Raw genomic sequence first — 24,901 nt, forward strand, 5'->3', positions numbered from 1 at the left:
TCAATTATTGTACCAATGCAGCCTGGGGCAACTTGAAACAATCACAACTATGTGTAGACAGAACACAGAAAACCTAATATGTTACAGTTCAATAATTTCATTGTCACATGTAAAATGAAGCAATGCAGACTGAAGGAGACATGAAGAACATGTTTAATAGGAATGACTGTCCAAATAGTGACAAATATATATTATGAAAAGTATACAAATGTAAACAAATGTTTTTCCAATGAGCTCTAATTGTTCACATGGCTATCTGTCTTTATTGCTGCGGAGGTCAGTGGTCAGTGGGTCATGCTGGATAGTCTGATGGAGCATGAGAGCCAGCAGTCCTGCTCTGTTGGTCATCGCTGTCCTCACATTGCGCTCTTGTTCAAACAACTCATCCAGCTTGTACCACTGTATGGAGTGGGAAGGAAATTAGGTTAAAATCAAGTTTTTCTTTCCTTAAAATGTTAAAATAAAAATATGTAACCGTTTTGAAGGCAAAACATCACTGACCACTCGTACACGCTCCAGGTCCACCTCTGCTCGCCTGAGCTTCTCCCAGCAGTAATGCTTGTTACACTTGCGTTTGGAGACCCTGCAGTACTCTCCTGTTGGCTCAAACACATCACGTACTAGTGGACATCCACACACCTCATCTGGTGGGACCTGAGAGAAGAAAACATGTTATACAGAGATGGTGTAGTTTTAATGGAAATACAATGGGACTGTTACTAAACTGTCACCTTAGGGTCTCTGGAATGCTCTGGGCACAAGACCAGAAGTCTCTTGCAGTACGTTTTGCTCTGCGGGTTGTATACATCACAAAAGAGCCTTGTTGCCCTGATAGTAAAGAAAGATAAAAAAAGTCAATGAATAGGAGACTCAAAATTAGGGGAGACCCAAACATAATTGCAGGACTGTATTATAATTCAACAAATTTTGTCCCCTTACCCTTCTATTCTTGTAGGGAAAATGGAACCGAAAGAGGTCTGACTTTCATACTGTTAAAATAATAAACCAAGAGTTAATACGTTCTGAATTAATTTAGAATGGGATTAACCAGCAACTCATGTTCAATGTGTATGTGTTGATCATATATCACAGACTATCAAAGGAATTCACCTTGGCATAACATCTCTCCATGTGCCTCAGTGCCACCTTGGGGTTGATGGGGTGACTGCAGGACACACAGAAGATCTGAAGGTCTGTGTCCTCGCTGTCTGTTTCATTCACCTGCAAGAGTGCACTGATATGTTATCATGGTAACCAGACAGCTGATGGGTGGATCATCTTTGAAAGCATTGTTCAAACTACTCATGCCTCTTTGAAACATCTCTAACAAGTATTGACAACCCTCTACAAACAAGTTGGAGTAATAATCACCATTGGCTAGTATATTTTAGTTTTTACTCGCCAGACTTTTGACGACATGTAAGCGTAATGCAACTGAAAACCGAAAAAGATTAAAGCAAACTGAGAAGGTACCATCTTCACATATATAAAGTATTCATATACTGTATATGGCTCCACTCAATATAGCATGTGAGACTTTTTATCAATCACAATTTAGTTTTTTAAAAAAGTACAAATTTCACATTCATGATGTCATGAAATTGCATTTATAGAAATAATTCAAGCTGTTGTCACAGTTTAAAAAATTCATACACATTTTTAGCAAAAATTAACAAGGTTGAAACCTAATAATGAAGATAGAATTCCTCATTTAACAATAATTAATAATTGTATTATAAAAATAATAATTTAAGTGCTACTTTCTCAAAAGTACCATGTAAAAACGCCTGCATAGATGCTGCAAGAGCCTCTGTCAAATTCCTCAATATTAAATTTTTTTGTTGAAGTTAACATTTCATAATTTATGATTGTCCCTTTAAACATTTATATTTACACATTTATAACACTTACTACATTACTACATTTTGTTACATGTTTATGTGCACTTGTACGATGTACATTGAGCTTACATTTATATGTATAAAGCGTTAAAATGGTACTGTCTCTTTAAAGGAATAGTTCACCCAAAAATGAAAATTCTCTCATCATTTACTCACCCTCATGCAATCCCAGATGTGTATGACTTACTTTCTTCTGCAGAACACAAATTAAGATTTTTAGAAGAATATTTCAGCTCTGTAGGTCCATACAATGCAAATAAATGGGTGCCAAAATTTTGACACTCCAAAAAGCACAAAGGCAGTATAAAAGTAATCCATAAGACTCCAGTAGTTCAATCCATATCTTAATATGTAATATGATAGGTGTGGGTGAGAAACAGACCAATATTTAAGTCCATTTTTGCTAGAAATTCTTCTCCCTGCACAGTAGGGGGCGTATGCATTAACAATGTGAATCATCAAAAACTCAAGAAGAATGTGAAAGTTAAAATGTAGATTGACTGAGCAGGAGGAGAATTTATAGTAAAAATTTACTAAAGAATTGATCTGTTTCTCACCCACACCTATCAAATCAAATCGTTTCTGAAGACATGGATTTAACCACTGGAGTCATATGGATTTCTTTTATGCAGACCTATGTGATTTTTTCATTGACTTGCATTGTATGGAACAAAGGAGCTAAGAAATTCTTCTAAAAATCTTAATTTGGGTTGTGCTGAAGAAAGAAAGTCACACGCATCTGGGATGGCATGAGGGTGAGTAAATGATGACAGAATTTTCATTTTTTGGTGAACTACTCCTTTATGGGAACTGGCAGCTCTGTGAACAAATGTTTACGGTTGACTTAGCGCAGGGCGCATTAACGAGAGAGAAATTGCTTGGTGATTTTCCCTCATCCATGCAATGTATGATTACAATTCATTTTTATTTTTTGATCACCAACAGACTGTAAATTAAAAGAGACATGAAATGAAAATGGAGTGTGTGGATCTCGTCTTTGGACACAAAATACACGGAACGAGCCAAAAGGAAACTTTTACTTGCATAAAGCGTATTGACTTACATGATATTATGTGTGAAATATTTATTGTACAAGTTCTCAAATTAAAATCTACAAGCCCTCGAGTTTTGCAACACTTTGACCTTCTAACAGATGTCCAACAGGCGCATTATTGGTCTTTAGCCATGCTGTAAAACAGAGAATGTTGTGAAAACAGTCCATGAAAAAGTTTAAGCAAAATAAGATTCAACGTTGTTAAATGCAAAGTAAATGTAACATCGTGGCTCAACTAAAGCGATGGTTACAGCGTGATCCACGACACCTCAGGACCCACTGCAGCCAATTAAGTTACATTTTACATGCAGTAAAATATGAGGCTTCTTAAACGGCAACTTTTTATACAGTAAATTGATCACTGTGCTTAAGTTCTTCACCACAACACAACTCAATCACTGACGAGTGAAATCTGAGAATTGACTAGCCAGTGGCTAATAACAGATGAATAGCGTGTAATTTGGTCACATATGCAAGTGATTTACTTGCAATGTAGGGGGCTGATTGAAAAATGGGGGCATGGTTCAACATACAAAATCACAGCATTCACAAAAAGACATTGCATTATCTCATCTGTATGTTCTCATGTAAAGTAAAGCAGTAGGTTGATGGTTTCACTTTGAAAGCACTTTATGTATATCAAATTCCAATAAAATGGTTAAAAATTAAGGTTTTCTTGGTTAACCTAAGGTTTTCTTGGTTAAAATGTGTCCTGGTGGTTACCCTAATCTTTTTTTTTTTTTTTTTTTTGCATGATGAACTGTGTGGAGGCTGAACATTTTTGCCCTGCAGAACTGCCCTCAGAAAAGCCATTTGTACTGATTTTTCATCATTCAAAAAATATTCACATTTTTTAGTGAGTAAAGTTCATTTTTAAAAAATTTAGAGCTATATAATTTGTATGTTATGAGGAATTCCTTAAACATGTTTGTTGCCTTGAAGCAACACTCTGTGACAGTGGAATGAATACAGACCACCTGTCCAGTGGTGTTACCCATCCAGCCACTACAGAGAATATTGCAGTTGTCATGCTGTTTATTTATTTATTATTATTATTATTATTTTTTTGCATTATCCATTTTTAAACTATCTACCTTTATTAGGATTTACTTAACATTTGAAGTAATATTCCGGGTTCAATACAAGTTAAGCTCAATCAACAGCATTTGTGTCATAATGTTCATTACAACAACAACATTTTTTACACTTTTTCTTTCAAAAAAAAAGCAAAAATCTGGGTTCCAGTGAGGCACTATCTGTAAACATTAAAATACTCACTGTTTCAAAAGTATAGGCACAAGACAAACAATGTGTGTTAACATGTTTTAGTGTGATAAAATCACTTACTAACCTTTTCTGTGTAAAGTTATATCCAATTTTGTCATGACGACATAACGCCATAAACCCTGTAATTCCAGTAAACATCTATTTAAACAACTCTACGGCTCAAATAATACACGAGTTTTAACAGAAAAATAATAGAAAGTGCTTTTATAAAATTATAATCTTCATATTTCTGCCTTTAAACACTCCAAAAATTGGCCCCATTCACTTCCATTTGTAAGTGCCTCACTGTAACCTCGATTTTTGCTATTTTTAAAGAAAAGGAGGGACGAAACAAAAAAATGTTTTTTGGTAATCAACATTATGCCACAAATGCTGTCAATTGAGCTTAACTTGTATTGAACTCAGAATATTCCTTTAAGGTAAATTCTGGGAGAAATGTTAACAAGGAGACAATTTGTCCCCTTTCTGTGGGTCGGAGTGGATTGAGAGGGGTGTTAATACACTCGGTGACCTATATGAGAGTAGTATGTTGAGATCCTTTGAAAATTTGGTCCAACATTTCAGGATTCCCAGATCTCAGTTCTTCAGGTACTTACAGCTGCTTTGTACTATTTTTGGGAGTAGTATACACCCCCCTAAAAGGGCAGATACTCTAGAAGTGGTGATTACTGCTTTTGGAAAAGGTCATGAGGCATCAGTGTATTACTCCCTTTTAATTCTGAGTCTGGTGGATGGAGCTTCAACTTCTCTCAAGAGATTATGGGAGAGAGAGATTTAAATTTGGTATTGGAGGAGGCTAAGATTCTAAAAAACGTCAAGTCTACATCAAGAGATTCGAGGGTGCGTCTGATGCAATTTAAGATTTTGAATTGATTATATTGGACCCCCTCTAGATTGTATAGACTTGGTCTTAAAGACACACCCACCTGCTGGCAATGCCAATCAGAAGACGGGGACACAACCCATGTTTTTTGGGGATGTGTTAAAATACAGAAATTTTGGTTAAAGATTCAGGGATTTGTGTGTGATGTGTTGGACACAAGGTTTTCATTTTGCCTCAGTCTCTGCATTTTGGGTGATGGGGAAGTCATACATTTTGGGGATAGCCACTTGAGAGGTTGGGTCCTGGCCGGAGTTATGGTGGCCACGTGAATAATACTCAGTGGGTGGAAGACGGCTGGGGCACCCTCGTTTCAGGAGTGGTGTGGGAAGATGAGCAAGGTTGCGGCATTTGAGGAGGTAATCTTCAGAAGGTTAGGAAAGTGGGATTTGTTTAATAGGAAGTGGGGTGGATATTTTGATTTTTTGGAGGGTTCTCGGGGAGGGGCAGTGGAGAGCGATTTTTGATTTTTAATTTGATGTGTATGTGCACTCTTGCTTTTTAGAAGTATTGTTTTTTAAATTTGTTTCAAATTTTTTGCTATAATTGTAAGAGACCACTGTAATGCGTGTTTGTGTTGGGTGGGGGGGATGTTCGGGGGAAGGGTTTAATTTATATATCTGATTCCATATTTTATGTTGTGTCTATTGGTTTTTTATGAATGGAATCAATATAAATGTTAATAACAAAAAAACAAGGAGACAATAATTATATTATACACACACATACATACACACACACATACGTAGTGCAAATCTAAATACAAATCAGTTATGTACAGTGCAAGGGAATGTATTGCAGAAGAGGTAGGATGTGTTATATAAAAAGACTAAGCTGTGTATTGCACATTAATTATTGCTCAAAGGGGCAGTTTTAACTGTTCATGAGATGGATAGCCTGGAGGAAAAACTGTTCCTATGCCTGACAGTTCTGGTGCTCAGAGCTCTGAAGCGTCGGCCAGAAGGCAACAGTTCAAAAAGTTAGTGGGTAGGGTGAGTGGGGTCCAGAGTGATTTTTCCAGCCATTTTCCTCACTCTGGAAGTGTATAGTTCTTGAAGGGGGTGCAGGGGGCAACCAATAATCCTCTCTGCAGTCTGAACTGTCCTTTTGTAGTCTTCTGATGTCTGATTTCATAGCTGAACCAAACCAGACAGTTATTGAAGTGCAGAGGACAGACTCAATGACCGCTGAGTAGAACTGTATCAGCAGCGACTGTGGCAGGTTGAACTTCCTCAACTGGCGAAGGAAGTACAACCTCTGCTGGGCCTTTTTCACAATGGAGTCAATGTGGGTCTCCCACTTCAGGTCCTGTGAGATGGTAGTGCCCAGGAACCTGAATGACTCCACTGCTGCCACAGTGCTGTTTAGAATAGTGAGGGGGGACAGTGTTGGGAGGTTCCTCCTAAAGTCAACAATCATTTCCACCGTTTTGAGCATGTTCAGCTCAAGGTTGTTTTGACTGCACCAGACAGCCAGTTGTTTAACCTCCCTTCTGTATGCAGACTCATCGTCATCTTGGATGAGGCCGATGACAGTGATGTCATCTGCAAATTTCAGGAGCTTGACAGAGGGGTCCTTGGCGATGCAGTCATTGGTGTAGAGGGAGAAGTGTAGTGGGGAAGAGCACACAACCCTGGGGCACCAGTGCTGATTGTACAGGTGCTGGAAGTGAATCTCCCCTGTCTCACAAGCTGCTGCCTGTCTGTCAGAAAGCTGGTAATTCACTGACAGATAGATGTGGGAACAGAGAGTTGGTGTAATTTATTCTGGAGTATAGCTGGGATGATGGTGTTGAAAGCCGAACTGAAGTCCACAAAAAGGATCCTTGCATATGTCCCTGGTCTGTCCATATGTTGCAGGATATGATGCAATCCCATATTGACTGCATCATCCACAGACCTGTTTGCTCAATAAGCAAATTGAAGGGGATCTAGAAAGGGTCCAGTGATGTCCTTCAGGTGGGCCAACACCAGTCTCTCAAATGACTTCATGACCACAGACGTCAGGGCGGCAGGTCTGTAGTCATTAAGTCCTGTGATTTTTGGTTTCTTTGGGATGGGATGATAGTGGAATGTTTGAAGCAGCATGGGACTTCACACTGCTCCAGTGATCAATTGAAGATCTGTGTGAAGATGGGGGCCAGCTGGTTAGCACAGGATGGATCTGAAACGTCATCTGGGCCCTGTGCTTTCCTTATCCTTTGTTTTCAAAAGACGCAGTTCACATCATCTTCACCGATCTTAAGTGCAGGTTGAGTAGCAGGATGGGGGAGGAGGGGGGTTGCAGGAGGTGTTGGTGTTTGTGTGAAGTGAAGGTCAGAGTGGGTGTGGGGTGTGAGATTGGGCCTTTCAAATCTACAGTAGAACACATTCAAGTCGTCAGCTAGTTGTTGGTCCACCACAGGGTTGGGGGTAGGAGTCCTGTAATTCGTAAGTTGTTTCATGCCACTCCACACTGATGCAGGGTCGTTAGCTGAAAACCTGTTTTTCAGCTTCTCAGAGTATCTTCTTTTAGCCACTCTGATTCCCTTATTCAGTGTGTTCCTGGCTTGATTGTACAAGACTTTATCCCCAACTCTGTAAGCATCCTCTTTGGCCTGACAAAGCTGTCTGAGTTCCGCTATAAACCATGGTTTGTCGTTGTTAAATGTTAAATAAGTCCTAGTAGGAATGCACATATCCTCACAGAAACTGATATATGATGTAACAGTATCTGTGAGCTTGTCCAGGTCTGTGGCTGCAGCCTCAAAAACACTCCAATCAGTGCAGTCAAAGCAGGCTTGTAGTTCCAGCTCTGCTTTATTGGTCCATCACTTTACAGTCCTTACTACAGGCTTAGCAGATTTTAATTTCTGTCTGAAAGTTGGAAGATGATGAACCAGACAGTGATCAGATAGTCCCAAAGCTGCTCTAGGAACAGAGCGATATGCATCCATTATTGTTGTGTAGCAATGATCCAGTATGTTCCTGTCTCTGGTGGGGCATGTAATGTGCTGTTTGTATTTGGGCAGTTCACAGGTGAGGTTTGCTTTGTTAAAATCCCCTAGAATAATAATAACCGAGTCCGGGTACTGTTGTTCTGTGTCTGTGATTTGATCAGCCAGCTGTTGCAGCACGGCATTCAAACACGCGTTTGGCGCGATATACACACTCACCAGAATAAACGAGGAAAACTCCCGCGGCGAGTAGAAAGGTTTACAGTTAATAAAGAGCGCTTCCAAATTAGGACAGCACATCTTCTCTAACGTTGTTACAATTGTACACCAACTTTCAATGATGTAAAAGCATGTTCCACCACCTCTCGTTTTCCCCGTTAACTCCGCTCTGAACAGCTGGAAGCCCGGCAGATGTAACGCACTGTCCGGAATGGCTTCACTCAGCCAGGTTTCTGTGAAGCTCAAGGCAGCAGAGGTTGAAAAGTCCTTGTTTGTGAGGGTGAGATGTAGTTCATCCGTTTTGTTAGGAAGAGAGCGGAGATTCGCAAGATGAATGCTCGGCAGCGTTGTTCGAAAGCCCTGCCGACGGAGCCTAACCAGCGTGCCTGCAATTCTCCCTTGCCTGCGTCTCATAGCGCGTTTAAACAACACAGCCGCGCCTCCGACTAAAATGTCAAACAAAACGTCCGAATATTCAAAATGTTCAGCAGTTCATCTCTGGTAAAACTGACTGGAAAACGATTACTAAACACAGGACAAACAAATAAAAACAACAAAACAATAGAAGTGCTCCACACCGAGGTGGCCATCCATGGCGTCATCATGATCTCATATGTGTCATATAGCAGATAAAGTCTATTACACCAGTATTTAGAGTAATAAAATAGTTTTTCATTATTGTTCATTATAAAATGTTTTTACATTTTTAGTATTCTGACATCCACAAAATGTATAGTCACTCCAAGCAACATAACTAAATGCTGTTAACCAGGAATTCCGCTATCAAACACTATTTCTAAACAATGAAGTATTCTGTTAATATTCTATTAAATTAGAATTTTTTCTATTTTTTTATTTTAGTAATGTGATCAATTTTATATATAAAAAAAAAGTAAATCAAACATTTTTAAAAATGATTTCATAATGCATGAAATAGAGGGTTAAAACATTTTATTCACATGTGCACACAACATAAAACCTTAATGAATAAGCATTCTGATCGATTTGTCAACTGGTTTGACCGATTCATTGAAAAGAATCGACCTTTAAAAGTAGGATTCGTTCACAGATCAGACATGACTACAGTTTGTCAGTTTTACCCTACACAAGACCAATATTGAAATATTTTAGACTCAAAAAATGTATGTTCATTATAGAAATTTCCATAACTTTCAAGATTGTATCAATTATCACAACTTTTCCAGGGCTGGAAAACAATTTTAAAAATGTCCTGATCTTTCCAGGTTTTCCATGACCATGGGAACACTGACACTCAGATAAACATGACAAGAAACAGTTTTTCCATTAAAGTCAAAAGACTTCTCCTCATGAGAAAGTAATAGTGAATACTCACATCCTCATCCTGTAGGACCACCTGTTGCTTGGCCTTGGCAATGATGCCCTCCAATTCGTGGAAACGTCGCTCCATCTCGGCTAGGCGCAAACGTGCGGCTTGCTGCTCCCTGCGGATGCGCTCTAGCTGTTTTTTGCCCTGTTCCTCTGCGATACAGGGGCTTTGCTGCCACTGCTGTATACGCTGGGGGAGGATCTCATAGATCCGGCTGCACAGATCAGCATATCAGTAAATCAATCAAGTCTGTTCACTTTTTCAAAACATATATTAAGGGTGCACTCAGTAACTTTTGTCTTTGTGTCATCTTGGACTTACACTGACACCTAGCGGCTTGGATGCAGCATCACTTAAAATTAATAGTGTTCAGTTTCAGTTTAACTCTTAAGGAGTTAAACTTTTTTAATAAGGAAAAAATTACTTTGTGCACCTTTAAAGAAAAAAAAAGAAAAATTGGTGTAACCTAACATGACTATTCTATGTTAACAGATTGTGCATGCAACTCCAGCAGAAGATGCGCAAGAATAACCTACTTGGCAGCCAACTTCATGCCACAGTCCTCAGAGCAGTATTTTGAGCTTGGACGTGCTGCCTCGATGCAGTTTGGTCCCAGGCACTGTCGATGGTCTCCTCCATCTCTGCCGTCTCCCCTCTCGCTGTGTCTCGAACGATCTCTGTGCTTCTGTTTTTGCTTGTGGCGACGAGACTCTTTCTATAAAAGACAAGCACAATCAATGTATTTTATTTATAATGCACCAAGTGCAATGCATTTATTTATAATTTATAAAGCACTGTCGGTGACTTTCATTTGACCTTTTTGTCAAATTTCTTGTCTCTCCTCTTGACATGCTTGACTTTTATAGCTTTCTTCCGTGGGACAGGAATGTAAATTGGTCCATCCTCATCTTCACTGCCCCATGACTAAATAAAAAAAGTGTCAGAAGAAAAGGGAAAAAGTTAACTTTTGAGCAATAATAACTAAAGTATCATCCCAAACAAGCTAGATGGAAAAAAGTAGATGGAAACTTTTGGTCCCTTACGTCACAATCAATATCTGACTGTCTTTGCATTAGATACCAAAATATCAAAGCAAGTGTCATCTGCAAATAAATGGTGCTAAACCTCAGAACTAACTTCACTTTTCTGAGTCATGTTTGCAAGGACTTTTGACCAACTGGTGCTCATGTTCACATGTGTCCTAGCAGACTAGGAATTTAAGTGATATTATAAACCTAATGGTTACTGTAGTCACTAGCTAACAGTGTCACTTAAACTGATTGGGCAAGTGATTCATTTTCATAATAAAAGTCCTATCTGGGGAAAAGAAAACTTGTGCATTTAAATCAAGTATTTAAATCTTTGTGGCCTTTTATGCTAACTTTATTTTTATAGTGATATGGTAAAGCTGAGGAATAATGAATATGTTTTTTGATTTTGCTCTGCTCTTCAAATTACAACCTGATAAGAGTTAAAATGAACATATATACTAAGTGGTTGTGGTTGAGCATCAGCAGTTAGTCAATACCGCATCTCTGTGTTTGTAGTGCTCATACAGCTCCATCTCATTCTCATCATAATCATCCGAGTATCGTCTGTGCATTATATTGTCCTTCCTCTCACGCAGAGAAAACTCCTCATCCCGAACACGTAGCATTTTCTGCCAAAAAAAGCGAAATAAAATCAACATCTAAAAAGCAAAGATAAATAAAAACATAACCTAAATAAATGACGATACTCACCCGAGCACGGACGACACACTGCCTTAGACGACATTTCTGACGAATCCTGTTTGGGCCACCAAATTTCTTCATATCTTTACAGAAGTCGCATTGGCCACAATCCTCTGTCCTAGTGCAGGGTTCGCATTCCCCGCACATACGAGCTGAACGTTTCACCTGGGAAACAGTTAGGACAGTAATATTACTCATCTTGGTTTGTTCCACACACCTTGGTGTAAAAACTAGGGATGTGCAAAAACTACCAATTTTCATAATTGACTAGTTGGTCAGTTGTTTGAACAACTAGTCGGTGTTAAGGATAATAATGTATAACTGAGTTCCGTTATGTTCACGTGACCCCATCAGACGCCTTCTAGAGGGATATACTGATGCCAACTGCAGCAATTCAACATGGTGACTAACGGATATTCAACAAATAAATAGACTAAATAACTATAACATCTTATTGCACAAAACTTTCAAAGTAAGAAACGTAAGAAATAAGAAAGATTTCAACACAGAGCGGCATGAAACCGCTTCAGGACAAATCACATCAATCAGTATAAACCTTTTTTAAGTCAACTATTTATTCAAGTCATGACAGACAGAATCTGCAAAAAACTTTCTCTCTCCACAACACCTCACAAATACGGTAAACATTACTCACAGCAGAGAATTTCATATTTGACAGTGATCATCTTGAAATTTATTGTTGATACAGCGCATAAAAAGACTAAACCTAAAAACCTCTTTAACTCTGCAGACCCGCCGGTGGGTCCAAAAGGGGGCGCTATGTCGTGAAAGTCAGGCATATGGGTATCGTTTGAAATCTTAGTATCTGAACTTTTCATAGATGACCATCACTTCTGCATTTATGTTACATAAAATAAGGCCTGAAAACTTTCACGTCGCAAATCAGCGCCACCTAGAGGTCATGTGGTAGAAACAGTAATATGAATGTGTGTCTTTCAAACAGCACTTAAATAGACAATCATATATCAAATGAAAGCTCTCATTCTCAGGAATGCGACTGTACAGTTTATTTTATTGCCCTAATACCACAAGTGAAATATGATTTCTGTAAGACATCAAATACAAATGTCTCTTTTATGCACCGATCACTGCTGCTGTAAGCCCCAAATTGCTAAAAACTTTGTCTGCTTTTACTTTAGGCAGTTTTCTACAAAATGAGCCATTTTTTGCTTGTCTGTGAGCTTGCTTGTCTGAATAATCCAACGTTATATCTTAGATGTCCAGAACAAAATATGAGGTCCAGCAAGAAAAGAATGATAAACAAATCATCGGAAATATATGTTATTGACTACTGATGACAATATGGGGATGATGAAATTTTCCCCTCGCAAAGGGGAAGATCTCAGCTTTCTAATGACACCTAGATTGAGCTAATGGTCCACTCAAGCAGAAATATTCGATGAAACAATGGGGGTGGTGCGTGAACTAGTACTTGCTGCCATATAGTGGAAGAAGACTTTTTGGAGGGAGATGAGCGAACAGAACCAGAATTATATGCTTACAAGTAAGGACAAAAACAACAACAAAAATGTGGATTTAAGATTGTAAATATACAATATTATTTATGAATAATTGGAGTCTTTTTATTATTATTTATATGAAAAAATTCAGTGTTACACCCTGCTACACCAGACACAGGTGGCTCATCGCACTGCGTCAAAAGCAATAGAATCCCATTATAATCAACGATGCTGTCTACACTGGAAGCGTCCATTGTGGCGCGTCCGTCACACCGACAGTAAACGGGTGTCACGTTCCATTTTGCGCTGCACGTGCTGGCGCTACCATGAGCGGATCCAGAAATTTTTAAAGGAGGGGGCAATAGAGAGGCTATTGACTCAAGTCAACATGAGTCTATGCTCTTGAAATCTGAACACATGACATAATACACAAGGAATGTAAAACAAACTTATCAATAATTAAATAATTTTGTTGTATCTTCTACATGCTCTGAGCAGTTCTTTGATATCAATTGAAAACATAGTTATCATGAAATTAAATTTTCTTGAGGAGGATCACATTTACATCCAAATGATAATACATAACATGGTACAGAACCCAAACCTCAAATTGCAAAATATAAACTAAATATAAATGTATATAAAAAACAAATCTAACATAAACTAAATATAAATTGTCTGCGTGGATTCCGTAAGATTTACTGAGTAGAAACTGGCAGGCTGTGTGCCAGTCACGTTTAGTTAAATGCAAATGAAAATTCCCTTATCATTTACTTGCCCTCATGCCATCCCAGATGTGGATGACTTTCTTTCTTCTGCTGAACACAAACAAAGATTTTTAGAAGAATGTCTCTGCTCTGTAGGTCCATACAATTCAAGTGAATGGTGGTAAGAACTTTGTAGCTCCAAAAATAAAATAAAGGCAGCATAAAAGTAATCTATACGACTCCAGTGGTTAAATCAAAGTCTTCAGAAGTGATATGATAGATGTGGGTGAGAAACAGTTCAATATTTAAGTCCTTTTTTCTGTAAATCTCCACTTTCACTTTCAGTAGGGTGACCATACGTTCTCCTTTTCCCGGACATGTCCTCTTTATCAGACCTTAAAAGCACGTCCGGCCGGGATTTCTAAATTTGCGAAAATGTCCGGGATTCGGCTTTAGTTGCATTATGATGTGCATCTGGTCTAATACTTCATTGTGTGTGCAAGCATATTTGCATTGCTTTAACCCCTCTTTGTAAGTACCACCTTCTTGCACACCAATTGGTCGATTGTATGACGCTTGCAGCAACTATTGGCCAAATTCCTGTCTGTCAATCTCTCCATGAACGCGCAAAGCGCTGTTGTGTTTGGCATCAAACAGTTGCTTGACAGTAGCAGCAAATGACAGCTGAGTGGAAACAATGTCCAAACGAAAGTGCAAATTTACAGAAGATTTGCACAAACAATTCCCATGCTTTTGTCCAGTTTGAGATCCGTGGGAAGCAGAATGTATGACATGTAAAGCTGGCACTTATGTGTCAGTTGCTAATAAAGGTGCAAGTGATTTAGAAGCACACATTAGCTCTGCGAAGCATAAAGGGTCAGCAAAAGGTGAAAGTTCATCAGGTAAATTAACGGACTACTTTTTGCAACCAAGTAAAATTGTTAACACACTGCTTCATTTTCCATGGCCATTCAAAATAATAGTAATAGTAAATGAAGGTACACTCATGGCATCAAATATTTAATTTTAGTACATGGACATTCAAAAGAATGTTGGAAATTATTTATTTATTTATATATATTTGTGTTATGCTAATAGAGTGTCTCTCTCACTGTATTATAGTAACACTGTTTTGAACCCTATTATTAGTTTTTTTCCCCCTACACTATTCTCTTCGTGATTCAACTGCGTGCATTTTACCGTGTGCACCCGTTTTCTCCTCTGTGTTGCACGGATTATTGCATCGATCTCAAAGCACCGCTTATCAAGAACAACCATAACAACAAACAATTGCGTGAGGGATTCACATTGATCTCGCTGCTCAAGAACAATCATTACAACGACAACAACAAACAATTGAGGTAAGTCACGGCATCCACTCATGTTATTGCTTCCTGCATTACATGCCACATGTTTACCATAGCTTCTTCCGTCAGCAGTGAGGAATTTACATGTGATAAATGTAAGGAATTAGTCAGGCTGAAGGAGAAGATTAATGAGTTAGAGACACGCATCCGAACGCTAGTGGAGGTCAGTGAGAAAGGGAAGCCGGTAGATACTGTTTCAAATGAGGATAGTACAGCGAGCAACACACACACTATGGTTCTCGCTGTAGAGCCCCCGCAGCAGGGCGTTTGGATGACATCTCGGCAACATACTCGCTCAGCAAAGCGACACCACTCTCCTGTTCCTGTTAGGGTTTCCAATCGATTCTCCCCACTCAGTGATGCACCCACTGAAAATCATGTTGAAAGCACTCTGGTTATAGGAGATTCTATTGTAAGAAACGTGGAAATAGAGACTCCAGCCACTATTGTTAAATGCATTTCGGGGGCTTGGGCGTCTGACATCAGATCAAATTCACAAGTGCTGTCAAATGCTAAATGTAGATTTTCTAAAACTGTTATTCATGTCGACACTAACTATGTCTGGCTTTGGGGCCTGGGTAGCTCAATGAGTATTGACGCTGACTACCACCCCTGGAGTTGCGAGTTCGAATCCAGGGCATGCTGAGTGACTCCAGCCAGGTCTCCTAAGCAACCAAATTGGCCCAGTTGCTAGGGAGGGTAGAGTCACATGGGGTAACCTCCTCGCGGTCGCGATTAGAGGTTCTCGCTCTCAGTGGGGCATGTGGTAAGTTGTGCGTGGATCGCAGAAAATAGCATGTGCCTCCACATGATGTGAGTCTCTGCAGTGTCATGCACATCAAGCCACATGATAAGATGTGCAGATTGACTGTCTCAGAAGCGGAGGCAATTGAGACTTGTCCTCATCCACCAGGATTAAGGTGAGTAACCACACCACCATGAGGACCTACTAAGTAGTGGGAATTGGGCATTCTAAATTGGGAGAAAAGGGGATAAAAAAAAAAATTAAAAAAAATAAAACCTTCTGGATTTACCAGTCAGAGATCATTAAAGATAATGTTAAAGAGGTGTGTGATGTCAGACACTGTAATTTGCTCTGGCCCCCTCCCTGCTCGTCATGGTGATGAGGTTTATAGTAGATTAGCATCACCAAATGGCTGGATGTCTGAGTGGTGTCCAGAGAATAGCATAGGATTTATGGACAGTTGGAAGAGTTTTCGGGGTAGACCTGACCTGCTAAAGAGTGACGGATTCCATCCCTCCAGGGAAGGTGCCGCTCACTCTAGTAATTTGGCTCATAATCTTAATAGCGATAGTATTTGACTAAATGGGACCCAGGTCAGGAAGCAGACAAACTGGCAAATCCAAACGTCTGCTAGCTGCCTTGAGACGTCACACAGGTCGCATAAACTACAACACACACCTAGATATCATATAGAGACTGTGTCTGTTCCCTGAACTACCAAACACAAAACTGTCACTAAATAATTTAGAAAAAATTTGATTAAGGTAATACTTGAAAATATCAATAAAATTGAATAAAAACATCATATAAAAGGTGGGGCTACTAAACAATAGATCTCTTTCAACCAAAGCACTAATTGTAAATGAAATTATTACAGATCATAGTTTGGATGTGCTCTGTTTGACTGAAACCTGGCTTAAAACGGATGAATATTATCTACTCCCCCAGGTTATTTTTAAAAACATGAGCCTCGTCTGAAGGTCTGTAATAACAGAAAATATAAATACAGTCTTCTCTAGCACTCTTGATAGTGTCGTGCCTTCGATTAAAGAACAACGGAACAACGATCACACTCATACTCTCAAGAACACAGCTCGGAAAATGGAGCGCAAGTGGAAGAACACTAAATTAGAGGTATTTTGCGGTGCATGGAAGGATAGTGTCTGTAGCTACAGATAGGCACTAAAAGCTGCCAGGTCAGCATATGTTAACAAATTTATAGAAAATAACCACAACAATCCAAGGTGTTTATTCATTACTGTGGCTAAATTGGTTAGGAATAAATCCTCAACTCAACCAGATATTCTGTCGCAGCACAATAGTAATGACTTCATGAATTTCTTTACTGATAAAATTGAAATAATCTGAAATAAAATCTGAATTATGCAAACGTCTGTCACAGTACCTCAGAAAACAGTGTCTCATAATTTCCCTCACAAGCAACTTCAATCCTAGGTCAAAACTTATCAAAACATCAAAAGCCACAACATGTTAGATCCCACACCAACTAAGCTCTTAAAAGAGATATTCCCTGTAATCTCAGAACCTCTTCTTAATATCATTAACCCCTCGCTATCCTTAGGACATATCCCAATAAACTTTAAAATGGCAGTTATCAAACCGCTTATTAAAAAGCCACAGCTTGATCCTGGAGAATTGGCTAATTATAGACTGATTTCAAATCTCCCGTTTATGTCGAAAATACTAGAAAAGGTAGTGTCCTCCCAACTATGTTCATTTCTACATATAAATAGTATATATGAACAATTTCAGTCAGGATTTAGGCCCCACCACAGTACAGAGACTGCACTTATCAGAGTAACAAATGACTTGCTCCTATCATCTGATCGTGGCTGCATTTCTCTTCTAGTGCTTTTAGATCTTAGTGCTGCCTTCGACACCATAGATCATGAAATTCTCTTGGATAGGCTGGAGAATTATGTTGGCATTTGTGGACTTGCATTAGCATGGTTTAGGTCCTATTTAGCAGACCGCTACCACTTTGTCTATGTTAACAAGGAATTGTTAAATCAAACAAAAGTATGGAGTGCCACAGGGATCAATTTTAGGGGCTCTACTTTTCTCCTTATATATGCTTCCCCGGGAGATATTATCAGGAATCTTGGAATAAGTTTCCACTGTTATGCCGATAATACCCAACTTTATATTTCTTCGAAACCCGACGAAATTTCACAATTCTCCAAATTAGCAGAGTGTATCAATGAAATCAAAGATTGGATGGCCAGAAATGTCCTTCTACTCAATTCCACCAAAACAGAGGTACTAACTATTGGACCAAAAACCTCTAAAATAAGGAGCTAAAATATTTGACTCTCGATGGATGTACTGTTTCATCATCTTCTACATTGAAGAACTTGGGTGTTATATTTGATACCAATTTGTCCTTTGAAAATCAAATTTCCAATGTTTGTAGAACAGCATTCTTCCATCTCAGAAATATTGCTAAGTTACGACACATGCTCTCTGTTGCTGATGCCGAAAAGCTAATTCATGCATTCATGACCTCAAGACTAGACTATTGTAATGCATTACTGGGAGGATGTCCAGCAAGTTCAATAAATAAACTTCAATTGGTTCAAGTTGCAGCAGCCAGAGTGCTGACTAGAACCAAGAAATATGATAACATTAGCAACATTTTATCGTCGCTACATTGGCTACCTGATAAATTTAATATTTAAAAATTTTGTTAACTACATACAAAGCTTTGAATGGTCTAGCTCCGCAGTACTTAAGTGACCTTCTACCACGCTTTATTTCATCACGTTCATTACGATCGCAAAATTCTAGCCAGTTAATAGTTCCTAGAATATCAAAATCCATAAAAGGAGGTAGATCCTTTTCCTATTTTGCTCCTAAACTATGGAATAGTCTGCCTAACACTGTTCGGGATGCAGACACACTCAGTGAGTTTAAGTCTAGACTAAAGACTCATCTATTTAGCCAGGTATACAACTAATTTATCCATCAACTCACAATTAGGCTGGTTTAGTTAGGCCTGCCGGAACCAGAAACACTCATGATCTATAACTTTGCAAAAACTGAATGACATCTACACTAATATTATTCTATTTGTATCCCTGTCTCAACCTCGGGATTTCTATCCCAAGGTCACCAGAACCAGCCAGATCCAGCTCCGTTCCTGCTTGGTGTCGGATTTCACTGCTACGTGTCACTGAGTGATGATGACTAAATGCAGCCGATGCCAGCCAGATATCACTACAGTCTATTATGATGGACTGATGACAACTCCAACCATAAGACATGGGACACTCCATATGCCATTGCCTGAACCTTGTACTTAAGACAGACCTCCCCGAAATGACCGGCCAGTTGAACTGCGATTCACCTCATTGATCTCTGCCAGCATCACGTTGGTCTAATGATGGACTACACTCTTGAAATGGAATACACAGACTATCAATGAATTGCCAACAAAAGCCTTCATCAGCCAACAAACAAAGGACAATGCATCAGTTAATCCAGGATGAACTTCAAAGACATTAGTCATTAATCTTACAGTTCTTACAAAATCTTTTAAACACTGGCCCTTAACACTTACTTAGTTTACTCATTTTAAACCATGACTTGCACTGCACATAAATACAGTTGTGCTCAAAAGTTTGCATACCCTGGCAGAAAATGTGAAATTTGGCATTGATTTTGAAAATATGACTGATCATGCAAAAAAACTGTCTTTTATTTAAGGACAGTGATCATATGAAGCCATTTATTATCACATAGTTGTTTGGCTCCTTTTTAAATCATAATGATAACAGAAATCACCCAAATGGCCCTGATCAAAAGTTGACATACCCTTGAATGTTTGGCCTTGTTACAGACACATTGGTTTAAATGGTAATTAAAGGTTAATTTCCCACACCTGTGGCTTTTTAAATTGCAATTAGTGTCTGTGTATAAATAGTCAATGAGTTTGTTAGCTCTCCCGTGGATGCACTGAGCAGGCTAGATACTGAGCCATGGGGAGCAGAAAAAACTGTCAAATGACCTGCGTAACAACGTAATGGAACTTTATAAAGATGGAAAAGGATATAAAAAGATATCCAAAGCCTTGAAAATGCCAGTCAGTACTGTTCAATCACTTATTCGGGAAAATTCAGGGATCTCTTGATACCAAGCCAAGGTCAGGTAGACCAAGAAAGATTTCAGCCATAACTGCCAGAAGAATTGTTCGGGATACAAAGAAAAACCCACAGGTAACCTCAGAAGAAATACAGACTGCTCTGGAGAAAGACAGTGTGGTTGTTTCAAGGAGCACAATACGACGATACTTGAACAAAAATGAGCTGCATGGTCGAGTTGCCAGAAAGAAGCCTTTACTGCGCCAATGCCACAAAAAAGCCCGGTTACAGTATGCCCGACAACACCTTGACAAGCCTCACAGCTTCTGGTACACTGTAATTTGGAGTGACGAGACCAAAATAGAGCTTTATGGTCACAACCATAAGTGCTATGTTTGGAGAGGGGTCAACAAGGCCTATAGTGAAAAGAATACCATCCCCACTGTGAAGCATGGTGGTGGCTCACTGATGTTTTGGGGGTGTGTGAGCTCTAAAGGCACGGGGAATCTTGTGAAAATTGATGGCAAGATGAATGCAGCATATTATCAGAAAATACTGGCAGACAATTTGCATTCTTCTGCACGAAAGCTGCGCATGGGACGCTCTTGGACTTTCCAGCACGACAATGACCCTAAGCACAAGGACAAGTTGACCCTCCAGTGGTTACAGCAGAAAAAGGTGAAGGTTCTGGAGTGGCCATCACAGTCTCCTGACCTTAATATCATTGAGCCACTCTGGGGAGATCTCAAACGTGCAGTTCATGCAAGACAACCAAAGACTTTGCATGACCTGGAGGCATTTTGCCAAGACGAATGGGCAGCTATACCACCTGCAAGAATTTGGGGCCTCATAGACAACTATTACAAAAGACTGCACGCTGTCATTGATGCTAAAGGGGGCAATACACAGAATTAAGAACTAAGGGTATGCAGACTTTTGAACAGGGGTCATTTCATTTTTTCTTTGTTGCCATGTTTTGTTTTATGATTGTGCCATTCTGTTATAACCTACAGTTGAATATGAATCCCATAAGAAATAAAAGAAATGTGTTTTGCCTGCTCACTCATGTGTTCTTTAAAAATGGTACATATATTACCAATTCTCCAAGGGTATGCAAACCTTTGAGCACAACTGTAAGTAGTATTAGCATTATGTTCATGCTGTTACCCAGAGGGGATCTGGCCTCCACAGTGAGCCTGGTTTATCCCAAGGTTATTTTTCTCCATTAACCAACATCTTATGGAGTTTTATGTTCCTTGCCACAGTCGCCTTCGGCTTGGTCACTAGGTTTCTTAATACAATTATTATTTATCTTTATACAAAATTTACAATCATATCTAATCAAACTACACAATGATGACTCTAAGACTTTATAGATATTACAGTTTAATTTTCTGTTAATGCATGATTTTCTGTAAAGCTGCTTTGAGACGATGTGTGTTGTGAAAAGCGCTATACAAATAAAAATGACTTGACTTACACATCTGGGATGGCATGAGGGAGAGTAAATTATGAGAGAATTTTCATTTTTGGGTGAACTATCCCTTTTAAGCTATCAGTTACCCAACGCAGATATCTATATTGTAAAAAATTAAAAATTATTCCAGCTGACAGACATTGGCTACTTCATCAGTAAAGCCTGTATTATTCTGCGTCTGCGGGTTATCAAAATCAAATCAAATCACTTTATTGGTTAGTGAGCTGCCGACGGTTCACGCAGACTGACAGCATAACAGACCTGCGGTTCTGTACAGTAAAAGAACCTACATGGAGTTTCTCCTGTGATAACGGCCATGCATTATAAAATGGAGTAAGGCATTGCGGACTAATTCCAATTTAAAGCTAGGGTGTGTAATCCAGAGAGGCTAGCAGTTAGCAAGCTAGCTTTGAAAGCATAGAGCCCGCCCTTGCTTCAGAGGTGTCTCCAAAGCCACGCCTCCTCTATCACACATGAACAGACACACACACACACAGAGCAGAGTTAATTCTGCTTTTAGCACGCTCTTGATCCAGACGTTTTTCATTGTAGAAGTTTCTAACATGGACTTTCTTTTCTTGTTTCCTTTTACTGGTGGTTCAGGAGGAACATAAGGTAGCTGCGGTTCACCTTCCATTCTCGTGCTCGCTCTGCACAGCGTCAAGGAACCTGCGCTGATGACGAGTGATTGTCTGCACGAACAAGTTGCACGGTGGTATGCAAATATAGATTGACAGACAGGAAGGACATCCTATCATTACATTTGGACCTAATGCAATGATTGGTCGATCATTTTTTTAGTCCTGTCCCTTCCACAGAAGATATTTTTTTGTTTTTTTTTTACATTTAGACCACTTTAATTATTGATTGCTATCAGGATGTGAAGACACTTTCAACCAGTATAACAAAAAATGTTTCTGGAAAAGATTGCACACCCTAGCTTTAACCGACAGTATGTCTATTTTGCACGTTTACATTTAAAAGGCATAATTAACATAGGACAGAAACCAAACCACAATTTGCAGAAAATAACCTTCTTATATTGTCTGGATTCAGTCAGATTTACTTGAACAGAATTTGTGTTTGTGTGTCTGTCTATAGCTGGGTTTCCCAGCTACAATACACAGGGGTCTCGAGACGTACGTATTTCGAGACGTGTAAGTTGAACTTTAACATAGCGCTTCTGGCGCAAGATCTACTGTAATTCACACAAATGTTTCTGTCAAAACAGTATGATGTACCTGCAGACATGATGTTGCTAGAACATTCGGGCTTCGCGCTAGTGACGGCAGAATGCAAATAAGCTTTTTTTTTTTTTTTTTGACAAATGCTTTTCCAGGACAGGGGCACTGAAGGGGCCAATCAGATTTCAGCTAGGGCCATTGCCCCTGTGGCCCCTCCCCTAGATCCACCACTGAGCTACTGCCAACAACACAAATAAGTGGTTTAGAGTAATCGCATGTCCAGTGTAGACAGCCTCAAGCCAATGTGGTGCATAGCGTCAATGGACGTGCCCGGTGTAGACAGGGTGTTAAGCGCAGCAAGCTATCATCATGCAAAAACGCTCTCGAATTGCATCTCCCATTAAAACCACCACCACTAAAAGTATTAATGTTAGTAATTGACCCCACTAATCGACTAGTCAGTTGTTAGCTTACTTGTCAATTAGTCGACCACCCTGGCACATCCCTAGTAAAAACACTGAAATATGTGTCATTCTAATTCCTACATATTACATATAGTTATAATGAAGACTGATATGCAGCAGAGGAGTTTTTGACTTTTCTTTACGTTAACTGAAGATACACTGACTTTGGACCCACGGCGCCTATCGATCTTATACTCTGGAGTGCTGGATCGTTTTTCAGCTCTCTCTGGCTCAACCTCTTTCTCACGGTTCTTTTTTCGATACCGTATTTCAAGAGATGGATCCATATCTAAGAGATGGAGAATAGATTAAGAGCATATGAATTAGCACATATTCTAAATGTGCATTTGTATAACAACAATGTAATTCAGTAATCAAACAACAGCAACAAAGAGAAGGGAAAAAAACAATTTGTCACTTACCCTGACATTGTTGGCAGTACCACTCCCTGATAGCTTTGGCCATCTTCTCGGTCACATTTATACAGTGACCATGGAACCACTCATTGCACTTATCACAACCACTATGGAGAAAAACAAATGGACCCAAATTAACCTCTCCGTTTGGAGACATTGTTCCATTTACTTCTTAAATTATCTTATGGGTTCATTGCCATTGGAAGGAAAAGCATTGGTGGAACCGGTTACAGAGATTAGTCTTACATCATGAAGCAATTTATGTCTGGCTTTCGACAAATGCAGTACAGAGGAGCATTCTCTCCATCCACTATGGTGTTATCCACAGCTGGAGTCAGATCCATATCAGACATCTCACTGTCCTGTAAAAATGCAATTACAATTTTGACACACCAGTCATCTAAACAATGGAAAAGTGTGTACAAATACCTGAACTTAAACACATTCAATAGGCATTTCAACATCAAAAGTTTATCTTGATCCTCAGACAACGTTTGTATGTCATTTCACAGCCCAAGATAGACAGCACTAATTAGCTAGTTTATTAAATATGCCAAAGAGCAAATATCTCTTTTTAAATATATGCACATATACATGTTTTAGGAACAGTTCGATATCAGTGGGTTACAAGGCATAGTAGTATGATAGCATGCTAGATAGCAGGAGAGCGGATTAACTGTTCACTTTCAAAATATAGTACTATTCTAAAACATAATCCGTAGCTTAAAAGCACTCGTTGTTTAATTTACACTGTTTGGATTTTAGAGATTGACTTGAGTAATGAAGCCGGAGCTAATATGCTACCAAATCATTAAAGAAAACTTACCATCGCTGCTCACCGCCTGGTAAAAGATCCGATCAATGAGTCTGAATGAGGATTAATTACACAAATATCTCACTATTAAAAAAGTATTGTTGTGATTCGCCCGATCTTTATAACAGTAAATATAAACAAGGCACTGAAGCGATATTATAAACAGAATGGTCACTAGCTAACAGCGTCACTTCGATTGTTTGGGCTAGTGGGTTTTTTATTTTTCATAATAAAAGTCCTATCCAGGAAAAGGTGTTTAAAGGAATATTCCGGGTTTAATACAAATTAAGTTCAGTCGACATCATTTGCAGCATAATGTTGATTATCACAAAAATGTATTTCGACTCGTTCCTCCTTTTCTTAAAAAAAAAAAGCAAAAATCAAGGTTCCAGCAAGGCACTTACAATGGAAGTGAATGGGCCAGTCCGTAAACATTAAAATACTCACTGTTTCAAAAGTATAGCCTCAAGACTTAAACAGTATGTATGGTAACATGATTTTAGTGTGATTAAACCGCTTGCTAACCTTTTCTGTGTAAAGTTTTGGCAAATTTTACAACTTCGTTGCCATGACGATGTAATGTAAACAAATCCTAAAACCCTAAATTGACTGTAAAAATTATGATTTAAACAACTTTAAAGCTCAAATAATGCATGATTTTTAACAGAAAAATGAATGCGTGTTTTTATAAAATTATAAGCTTCACATTTCCGCCTTTAAACCCTCCAAAAATTGGCCATGGTCTCTTCCATTGTAAGGGCCTCACTGAAACTTCGATTTACAAAAAAA

At 39.0% G+C, this 24,901-nt stretch overlaps 1 protein-coding gene across 2 annotated transcripts; it reads right to left on the reverse strand.

The window, feature by feature from the left end:
- Window positions 1-130: 130 nt before the first annotated feature.
- cxxc1b (CXXC finger protein 1b) lies at window positions 131-24,323 on the reverse strand. Of its 2 annotated transcripts, none has more exons than XM_051672845.1 (14): window positions 24,125-24,323; window positions 23,545-23,660; window positions 23,305-23,405; window positions 23,047-23,171; window positions 11,367-11,522; window positions 11,153-11,284; window positions 10,441-10,548; window positions 10,161-10,339; window positions 9,631-9,838; window positions 1,111-1,221; window positions 940-989; window positions 732-828; window positions 502-654; window positions 131-399 (listed from the first exon to the last, which is right to left on the reverse strand). In XM_051672845.1, exons 1-14 carry the CDS (start codon window positions 24,125-24,127, stop codon window positions 253-255), a joined length of 1,686 nt encoding a protein of 561 aa, XP_051528805.1. In that variant the 5' UTR covers window positions 24,128-24,323; the 3' UTR covers window positions 131-252. The 2 variants fall into 2 exon arrangements, with proteins under 2 accessions (XP_051528805.1, XP_051528804.1); XM_051672844.1 differs by having other exon boundaries at window positions 23,026-23,171.
- Between the last annotated feature and the right edge of the window lie 578 nt (window positions 24,324-24,901).

Source organism: Myxocyprinus asiaticus, chromosome 35 (genome assembly GCF_019703515.2).
Source record: "Myxocyprinus asiaticus isolate MX2 ecotype Aquarium Trade chromosome 35, UBuf_Myxa_2, whole genome shotgun sequence".
Lineage (NCBI taxonomy): Eukaryota > Metazoa > Chordata > Actinopteri > Cypriniformes > Catostomidae > Myxocyprinus > Myxocyprinus asiaticus.